The sequence below is a fragment of the Ornithodoros turicata genome, chromosome 1, assembly GCF_037126465.1.
Source record: "Ornithodoros turicata isolate Travis chromosome 1, ASM3712646v1, whole genome shotgun sequence".
NCBI lineage: Eukaryota > Metazoa > Arthropoda > Arachnida > Ixodida > Argasidae > Ornithodoros > Ornithodoros turicata.
The window spans coordinates 223,755,601-223,766,561 of NC_088201.1; the positions used below are offsets into that span (position 1 = coordinate 223,755,601).

General features: G+C 46.8%; 1 protein-coding gene across 1 annotated transcript; it reads right to left on the minus strand.

Moving 5' to 3' along the window:
• Positions 1–5,912: 5,912 nt before the first annotated feature.
• Positions 5,913–7,052, minus strand: LOC135395248 (uncharacterized). Its single transcript, XM_064626490.1, has one exon. It carries the CDS (start codon positions 7,050–7,052, stop codon positions 5,913–5,915), a length of 1,140 nt encoding a protein of 379 aa, XP_064482560.1.
• Positions 7,053–10,961: the final 3,909 nt, after the last annotated feature.

Below are 10,961 nucleotides of genomic sequence, written 5' to 3' on the forward strand. Positions count from 1 at the left end.
GTATGTATCTGAGGCACCTACCGTTACATACGCAGGCAACGTAATCTCAACTGAATTAGTCCCCCCGAAACGTTTCGGCATTCCTAAAAGTCTATCCAATGGTATTCACGCTTCCAACGGTCGCGTCCGTGGAAATCAGCCACACAGCAGGCGGTATACAAACCACTGGCTTTCTGTGAATGAGATCATCTTGAGTGATTGACTGACGCGGTCGACAATATCACTTTATGTGCGCACGTCACGAGGAAGAGATAACAGTGTGATCATATACACTCTTAAAAATGAACTTCACCACATAGCACGCTCCTAGCCAACCATCATCCCGAGTGACATCGTTCTCTCCCCTGATTTGTTGAAAACGGGAGGCGTACGGCTTTTTGTGACACTTATGCAGAAATGTTATTTGTCACAAAAAGGCGGACGCCTCCCGTTTTCAACAAATCAGGGGAGAGAACGATGTCACTCGGGATGATGATTGGCTGGGAGCGTGCTATGTGGTGAAGTTCATTTTTAAGAGTGTAGCATACATGCAGGCGAGCTGGGGGATGAACTCCATGACAAGGAAAGCCTGGTGTGAGCGCGAAGACCCAACAAACAGACACGACACAAACACTCGAAATGAATCTGTTTCGTTTGAGCGATTGTGACTTGTCTGTTTCTTGTGTCAACGCCCATGGCTCATTCTTTCTCCATCGAAGAGAGAGGAGAAACCAAGCTGGACTTCTTGAACATAGGTTACAGTTGGCACAGCAGCCGTTAGGGGTGGGGACTTCAACTAGAAATTCCTTACTCATGCACTGCTCGTGGAGGACTGCCATGTTTATTGGGGGGGGGGGGGTAATCGGTTTCAATGTCTTCGCGGACGTTTGAGGCCGAGATATGACGGCACTTTGTGCTCCTAATCAGTACGATACGCCTTCACTCATTGCGCGTCCTTCTTCACACAGTCTTCGCGTGCCAGTCCGACAAGCGCCCTATGTTTATTGGGGGGGGGGAGGGGATACGACGTTTGGCATTCCGCCGCCAGGGACGACGCGATTATGGTAGTGGTCAATTCAATTCTATTTTATTATTAATCATGTCATACACAGTTTAGAGTGGGAGCCCCGTAGCATAGCTAGAGGTGGGGCCTCCCGGAAACAATCTGAATACCTTACGCGGCGACAACATCAGAACAAGTCACCAAATATAAGGATGCACATTATATATGAAGGTCAGGGGAATATACTGTCACAGTAAGGGAGAAAGCACAAGAGGGTAAAAGAAAAGAAATGCCTACGAAATAAATAAGTATAAGAATCAAGAACAACTGAGAATCAGCAAAAATGTTGCGCTTATGAAAGTGAACAGCGTAAGCGCAAAAGCCATGGGAGAAACAAGCCAAATAGGTTAAAAAGCTAATGTGTATGAAAATAAAGAACTAATTCATGAGCTGGTTCATTCAGACCTTCGGCGTTTCTCTCATTTGGTGTGTTTTTATGGGTAGCTTTATCCCTTTGTACGCGTTTACACTCGTCACGTGCCCCATCTCTCACGCCGCTTCTCGGAGACCCGCACCGAGATCATCGACTGATATTGCACGCTAATGTCCTTTTTTTCTGTGTGTGTGTGCCCGAATGCCACGGGTATAAATAAAGGCAAGCAGGAGCGCCGTATTGTTTCCCAGTGGTCAACAACACGAGGCCTCATGTCCAAAACCGGGCGTCATACCGCGATATTATCGAATAAAAATAATTACTGCAGTCCACAGACGTCCAATAATCGGCACACAGAAACTGCGAACGGGTTGTTCACAAAGTGTTCGGCCGCCAATCCGGGCGAAGTCATCTTTAAGGTCACGTGTCTGTTTACGTTTGCTGTGACGCGTGACCAGTATTTTTTCCAGAATGTATCACGTTCGCCGAGCACGCTTTCGCCAATGGCACGTCTGAGGACTCCCCATTGGTGTATCTACACGAACGCGAAGCTTATTAGTATAACAGACATTACCGCAGTGCTCTGCATAGCGGGTGTACATTCCGTGTGCCGTCCGGTCCACGTTTTACTAAGTGTTTTTTTTTTTTTTTTCATCTGTTTATGCCACAGTGTTGACAGAGCGTGCAGTGCTGCTCCCGAAGGAATTCTGCGACGTGGTTGCACAAACGGAAAAGACGGAACTTTTTCGCCAACTCTGTTCAAGATGGTACGAACAATAAAAAAGCGCTGTATACTAATATAATCACTAATATATTTTGTCATGCAATTCAATAATTCAGTAACGCAGGCAAAAAGGAGTTGACCCAAAGGTTCGAACCCAGGCCCTCAAGTTTCAGGTCGGAGGTGCTACCAATTACACAACGCATAGTGTCATAAAATAGCCGTTGCTTGAAAGCAACGCTATTGAGTTTTACAGACAAGCAGCGGAGACCGTTTTGTTTCCGCTCTACACCAGCGCAATCCACAGTCGGCGGTCCGCAGCATTCTGGAAGACCAGCGCCATGGCGGGGCGGGTTACGGCGTCCACACGCAAGCAATGGCCGATGGCCGACGGTTGGCAAAAGGTCGGATGACAGTTGGCCAACGACTCCTTCGGCCATCCAACGTTGGCGCAACGTTGCATAGTGATAGGCAGAGCGAGGATTGGAGAGCCGTCGGCCAGGGTACAGATTCGTATCAAGAAACGAGTTCGTTGGCCAAGCACTTGCCAGAGCTTAGACCAATCTCGCCTGGGGGAGAGGGTAACGTAGAATGGTGTAGCGCTACATAATTTCGACTTTTCGACGGACCAAAGGAATTTCTCAAAACTAAAGTAGTAAGAAACAGAAGCGTTACGTTCATGGCGAGTTAAAAAGACATCCAATTCATCATATCAGTGTAGTTTGTGTACGCGCCAAGTTAAACTTAGACACATCACCCTTCATTTTGACACACACGCGAACAGGACTCTCGAATTTGCGGAAGCTTGCAAACAAGCCACGTGGGGTTTTCCTAAGGAAACATGCTGTTGTGCGTTTGGTCGTATTGTGGTCTCGGGCATCTTACGAGCTTTTTTTTTTATACTTTAAAACAGCTCTGTATTTTTCTTTTTTTTTTCTTTTTGAAACGTCGTGCTCACTTGTCGTTGTGCTTGGCAATCATTGGCCAGGGTACATATCCGTATCAAGGAACAAGCTTGTTGGCCGATGATGTACTGAGCAAGGCCAGGTAGGCCAGCCTAACTATTGCCAATCTTGGCCCAACCTTTGTTTGTTGCCTGGATCACGCTCATTGGTGGTATAGCCAAGGTAGTGCTGAAGACTGGGAGGTTGTGGGTTCCAATCCTACCACCGGCTGTCCTGTCTGAGGTTTTCCTCGGGTTTTCCGAATACTTTCAAGACGAATGTTGGCCCAGTTCTCCCAAAAGAAGGCCCAGGACTAACACCATGTCTCCAAGTCCATCCTGCTGTCCTGTCTCAATCTGTCCAAATATGTACGCAGCTCATGGCAACAGTTGCTTCATTGCGCTAACATGGAATAAAAAAAAACAATATTCTGGATGATGTCCTTACCTTACGCCTTGCACAGTGTTAGGTGAAGTGCCACGTCTTGAGGTTAACGCGGATAACAGTGACAGTATCCGCGCACGTACCGCACCCGCGCGTGTAAGATCCGCAACCGCATGCGCAACCGTCTTAGTTGGCATAAGTATCCGCATCGGCATCCGCGAGTTTTTTTTAGTATATCCGCAGTCATTGTGGTTGCAGGAAAATGTTATGTTACAAACGCTTTCGCTCCTCAGCATGCAAACAACTCAGGAACATTACGTGATCGAGAATTTTGTTCAAGAAAATGCTGTTAAAGGTAAGGTAAGGCACGGCAATGCAATGCAATTATTACACAGCATAACTTAGAAAAATTTGATCAGACGGTAGGTAGCGTCCCGCAACGGCTAAAAAAAATCATGATCCGAGTACTCCCGTCACGTGATACCAAAGTATTATACGATGATTTTGACAGTCTATTAATTACTAATAAACACCGCTTTGTAAGAATCAGAAGAATTGCTGGGACAATTCCTCAAAATATCGAAGAAACAGTATCCCAAAATGCTGTCAGCGCCCTCTGTTTTCTCTCCTCGCAACCACATCGCACGCCGTGAATTGCGTCTAGCGTGGTTTGTGTATGCAAAAATTCATTTGCTGCCCAAATTGAGCATAACTTCACCTGACAGCGTCGCCAGGTATTAAATTTTTATATTGTTTTATTATTATTCCAAAACCCAAGGGACCACTAGGGGTCATTACATAGGTAAACGATACAGCAAAACCTAACAACGGCCTTTGCACACTGTTAGTTTAGAAGGAGAACAAACTAGAATAATATTAGTAATAACTAATAGTAATTAAAAGCAATAACGATAATACACTGGCCAAAGTAGACTAGCAAGGAAATCTATGTGACAACAAAGGTGTGAGTTCCACTCAGTCTCGGCGAGTGTCTGAAGGACTCGGTGCGAGAAATAGTACATGATACTTTCTGTCTGTGACCGGTGCGATGAGAAATATACCGCGCCCTAATGATGTATAGGAATGTATAGGGCTCAGGGATGTAGTGTAGATGAAGATATAGAATAGGCAGATCCGAAGGTACTTCCTCCTTAAAGGGACTATGAAATTTCCCGAACCCCCATACTTTTTTTCGATGGAAACTGTTCTTCCCGCAAAGAAACTAATATGCCACAAATTTTTCCGGACGAAATCGCTCCACTCTGCGAGGAGCGCGCGCTGGAAATGTCTCTTCCGCGTTCCTCCTCTCCCGCGCATATTTCCCTGCCGATGGTGTAACTGTACGGACCGCACTTCAGCTCCCCGTTACGTCACCGGTGTTGCACAATGGCAAGTAATGACGCGAGCTTGCGCTGTGGCTGCCGCCACTGCCGAAATCTGCCGATCGCGTGAAAGCTGCTGTCATGGAGATTTCCACTCCCGATGAACGCATACGTGGGATCCTACGGCGCATGCTCCTAGCGGGATTCCTCGGCTCGGCAACACGTCACGATGACGTGTTGCTGAGCCGGGCCTGGGTCGCGTCAAGTTACCCGTTGTGTCTCCACTCGGCAGCTCCCCACGGCGCGGTGCCAGCTGTCCTCCCTTCGCCGCTCCGTTTAAATTCGCTCCCGAGAAGTCCGCTCGCGCGACGAAAGTAAAATTTCGGTTCTAGACTCAGAAAAATGTCTTCTTTCGAACGAAACGAAGAAAAAAATCGTTTCATAGTCCCTTTAATGTCAAAGTAGGGAGACCTAGAAGAAGTTTCATTAAGGGCACGCTTGATTGGATGAAATAGTCCGATAAGATGAAACGGACGCACCGGTTCTGGACTGACTCAACAAGTGTTTCCAAATTGGACTGGTGGGGATCCCATATCGAGGCTGCTTACTCCAACTGAGGTCGGACCAGAGTGTTATATGCAATTACTTTAACATTTGTGGGCGCTTGTCTTATGTTACGTCAAAGGAAACCAAGCGAGCAATTGGCCCTCTTACAGATGGCTAAGATATGGTCCTTCCATGAAAGGTTAGATGAAAAGGTAAGGCCCAGGTACGTACAGGATGCGGAAGGAAAGAGAAAATGATTGGAGATACAGTAGGCAAGAGTTACAGGTTGTGGGTAACGTGTAAAAAGAATCAAATACGCATTTCGGCAAGCTGAGTTCCATTTGCCGAACTCTGCACCATTCACCAATGAAGTTAAGATCGCGTTGTAATATGATCTGGACTGATATACTCGATATTGCTCGATACAGCACACATTCATCTGCGAACAGCCGAACTTTTGAAGTGATGTTGGTGGGGAGGTCGTTAATGTATATGAGAAATAATAACGGGCCGAGAACGGTGCCCTGACGGACGCCCGAAGTGACAGAACAGAAAAATCTACTACTGTAATGTTGTAATGTCATCTACGGTAATGTTCGGGGATACACCAAGTGTGCTCTTTCGAGAAGGGACGTTGCGTACCTGTAGATCTGAGCGGCTGCCAGGAATGAACTGGGGCGCGCTCGTTTATTCTTCGTTTTTCGTTTGTGTCCTTGCCACCGAGGGCGCTACTGGGCTCCCCCAGACCGTACCAAAAAGGAACGGTCGACGTAGCGAATGCCCAAGTGACATGTTTGGTTGGCGTGACCTGATGTGGACAGGCGCCGTCGAGGGTAAGGGGAGCGGACGAGGGAAGGCAGGATGCGATGTAAGCAGGCTTGACTCGATCGAGGGCGTCGGTGTCCGGCTTGCCGTTGATCTCGATACGCACAGTCTTGGGTGTCCGGGATAGGACGGGATATGGACCGGAGTAAGGCGGCGTCAGCGAGGGTTTCGCACGGTCGTTTCTGACGAAAACATGCGTCGCCGTGCTTAGGCCCTGGCTAAGGAAGACTATGCGACGGGTTGGCATGCGAGGTGGAACGGGAGTGACGTGTTGGAATAACTCCTTTAGGTCCCGAACGTAGTCACTGTGGGATGGATGCGGTAGATCGGCGCTGGGGGTGAGGAGGTCTCCAGGAAGGCGCAGAGGGGAACCATAAACGAGCTCTGCTGGTGCGCACCGGAGATCCTGCTTGACAGCAACGCGTATGCCGAGCAGCGCAAAGGGAAGATGTGGGGCCCAGCGTAATCGGGAGGGTTGCGCAGTGAGGACTACTTTCAACTGGCGGTGCAGGCGCTCGACCAAACTATTCGCCGCTGGGTGGTAGGCGGCTGTCTGTATATGGTGCGCTCCGAGGATGCTGGTGAGGGCTGAGAAGAGGGCACAACGGAACTGTGGACCCCGGTCCGTTGTGACAGTGGAAGGACAGGCGAACCGTGCTACCCATGTGGTTACCAAGACTTCGGCGACGGTTTGGGCGCAGATATCAGCTAGGGGAACAGCCTCATGCCAACTTGTATACCGGTCCACACAAATCAGGATGTACTTGTAACCGTGGGATGGGGGTGGTGGGCCGACTATATCGCCATGGACCTGGTCGAATCGGGCTCGCGGTGGGAGGAAGGCGTGGAGCTTGGTCGTGTGCCACCCGTGTCCTTGCCACCGATGGCGGTACATACGACAAGAATCCAACGGATAATGCGCAGATGGAAGCGGTTGGTCAAGACATTCAAGGCATTCATCAAGAGATTCACGATCAATGTCGTATTTGCTCAACCCATCTCTCTAACGAGTCGTACGAAATGGTAGCACCTGTGGCTCGAAAACGTCTCTAACGGGCCGTATCCCGACACCAGTGTTTCTCTCTGCGACATCTGACGACGTGAACACCAGTGCGCACGAGGTACGTATTTACCGATATAAGTGAATATTATATATATATATATAGTCCATTCCGCATTATTTTTGTGATGCCTACGGTGCGTAATGTACCAAACGGAACATCCCCTTTCCCCACTTCTTGAACAGGTGAGCCCTGAGCTCTCTGGAGAATGTAAGTGTGACATAAACTGTGTGCTGGATACTGACCGTATTCTTCATATATATCAGTGACACAGGCTTCCAACGTGTCTGACAAGAAAGTGGAAATCGGAAGTAAAATCACGCAAACGGATGATTTCCCATTAACACCTTTCAACCTTTCGCCAGTGACGATTTGGACACATATTGTCCATACACCCTCATGCTCGTAGGTGGGACAAGCACTTGTTTTGTTTAAAATTTTAACGTCTGCATTGCTTGCATGTGCATGACATGACAATATCGTCACCACTGGTGGAACCAGCTGATGGGTCATTCCGGGTATCTGAAGACAACAGTTCTGAATGGTACATAGCCTGCTGATACAAGTTCGCAGATACTAAATACTCTTCTAATTTGTAGTGCCGCGCCCTCTGCTTCATCGGACCGGAAGTTGTACGTCAAATTCAGAGTTCCACTATTAGAACTGCTCGAGAAATGCATAACTTACCGTGCATCGCACAAAGTGGGCACATATGTTCGCGGCACACTTCTCACTGCAAAAGCTGAGTGCCCAAGTGAACTCAATTTTGCTTGGAAAAGTCAGCCATTGGTGAACAAGATGGCTGCAGGGAACATCTTGCTGTCTGGCGCAATTATTTTCGGTGGGGCGAGTGCAGCCATGCTCGTGCATTCATAGCCTGTTATGTTTGCACAGATTTAAATGACACCTTGTAGTATTTTCTGTTGACCAGGTTCTCTGGTTACTCCACTCGACTAATATTCAAGTGATCTCAGCTACAAGACCTACCACAATGGTTGCAGACTGCCTCTTGCGACACAGGTAGGATTATCAGAACTCACCGCCATGTTGCAGAGCATAGAGTAGAAACCAACAGGTAAAAGTCTAGCACTCGCGAGAACCTGAAGAAGTGCAGCCTACTGCACGAAAGTCTTGTTTTTAATGTATATAGCAAACAGCTGATGCTCTTAACCGTCTTTGTTATTTTTGACTCGCGATTGAATAAGATAAGTATGTAATGAGATTCAAACATTTAAATAATTTATTTTACTAAAGCACAAGCTTTCGGGCGGAGCTCGTCCTTCGTCAGGTGTGATACATTTAACATTTGGTACAGAAAGGGAACAATGAAGGTTGCGAAGAGGAAATACACATTCTTGATAGAGAGGATTGAGACCGCAAAAAAAAAAAAAAAAAAGGCACACAAGCTTCGCGTACTTGAATTTTCTGCTACAATAGTTCTATCTGCAACAATGAAGTAAAAGGTACATGTCGTAAAAGGTAAAAAGAAGTAGCTTCCAATTGCTTATAATAACCAATCGTAATATGTAATCGCCATGCTTGGAAATGCTTATGGGCCATGCAGCCCACAAGAGGATCATGTAACAGAGGGTTAAGAAAAAGCTCGAAGCTGCGGTCAAGTCCTGTACATGTGTGGACCTAAACCCGTTGGTGCAGCATATTTGTAACCACCTTTACTGGTGTAGTTCCAATTCTGAGGGAAATACAGAGATTCTGCTTAGCATGTGGAGAAATATGACCTTACATATAAGAACGAGCTGTCATGCAGGAAATAGTGTATACTAACTTCGAGGTAATGCGTCTAGGTTTGACACGGCACGCTATCGACATCCATAACAGCCATGAGGGACCATGTTTTGATATAAAGAGTATGGGGAAGACATTTAGCCTTAACCATATTATATTTTCTTGCCAGAGGGTGTAGTTCATCTCCTGAGTGAAACACCGACAACTTGCAAAGGTGTGAGCAACAGTGCAATAGTAACAGTCTGCGAAAGCCCTGGGCCCGCACCAATGAGTCCAATTTGACTTGGTATGAGGAAAAACATAGAAAATTTATAATGAGAAATTGAGAAAGGGTTACGAAGATGGTTGTGCACAGAAAAGGTATAATTTTTTTTTCTCATATGCTTGTGGACTCAATGATAGGGACGCCTCTGAAGAGAAGCCTCTGTTGAAGACACTGGCATGTCCCCACCTGACGCTTGTGAAAAATCCTATGGTCATATTATAGCATTTCTATAGAGAAAAGTCTAAAGAGGCTATAGACAACAAATAGACGGCATATAGACGCTGTTTGGACATACCACTTTCCTTCCTTTTTCCTCCGTTTAGCTATTTGGTACGGACATTCTATAGCATTTGTGCTATTGGAAAGCAAAAGATAATCTTTCATTGGACATGCTATAGACTTTATAAAGGTCACTTACTGGGGGTTCCACCCATTACAGTTGAAATGCTCCTTCTCTTTGAATTCTTACGGTGGTCTGCATGCATTTGTTTTCGCACGTTCTCCCCCCCCCCCCCACCAAAAAAAAGCGCGTCCTGTCGTAGATAACACACTGACCAAGTCAGATATGTGAAACGCCAGAAAATTTATTGTTCCTCATACATAATTTTTCCTTCCTACACTTCGGGAGCCTTCTGGACAGTGGTTCGTTCTCGTCTTCTAGCTCAGCTACTCGTTTCACGTTCTTGTCACATGTAGTGCCAGTGGGCCCTTGTGTTGCTGTGATCTGCGTTCAAAAGATGTTACCAGAAGAACCTGTTTAAGAATATCTGGATACTCAATATCCCAGATTGTCCCTCTCTGACAGCGATACTATCCCGCACATTTATCGCATAGCCATGCACCATGTCACAATCACTTTCCAGTCTAAACAAATGCAAGTACAAAAAGGGGCAAAGCTAGAGCTGTTAGAGCTCCGGCATTGCCGCTCTATTAAGCCTATATATCGTTAAATGTAAGCATGGCCAACGGTGAGCCCTTCACTCTTCCGTACGGCAGTTCGAAGGAGTTCTTTTTCGGTTACGATTGATTAATGAACGAGTGCATTCAACAAACTCTCCGATTCCAGTTACGTATTGCATTCTTAAATTTGGTACTGGGATGGATCCCCATGAACGCTCGGTTATTGGAGCATTTCGTCGGCAAATCCCGTTTTCACGCAAGCCACGCGTGTAGGCATTTTGATCAACCAAACTGCGGATGGCAAACAATGAGAGAATAAATTAATCACGATCATGGAGTACTTACGTAGTTTCCACGTAGGTCGGCAACCATTTCGAGCGCCTTGAGAATTCCTAACCTATTTTTTTCCAAGGCTGCAGCATCCCCTGTACCAATAGAAGAGATTATGAATCGCATGCATGCAGCAGAGAACACCTTCCTAAAAATCCTACTCGTCAAATGTACGGGCACAGACGGCACCAAGAGCTTCAGATAAGCAAGTAACTTACCAGCTGCAACGATAAAACCTTTGGACGGTTCAGCGACCAGATCCCATTTCACGGGGAGCTTCGTTCCACCACACGCGCATCGTGCAAACCAATGTCCACAAACACAAGCAACCACAACATCAAACCAATGTCCACATCAAATATTCGGTCCACCGGGTAGACATACAAAGCGTTCATATGGGGCCACTTCACTAAAACGTGCATTTTCTGCAAGGCAAATCTGTGAACGAACACGGCAAGACAGACCTCTTCACGCTGGCCCACCTACGACAAATGGCGAAATA

What these genes read in the sequence shown, in the direction of transcription:
- LOC135395248 (XM_064626490.1), bottom strand. Translation starts at nt 7,052, where the DNA reads ATGTACCGCCATCGGTGGCAAGGACACGGGTGGCACACGACCAAGCTC.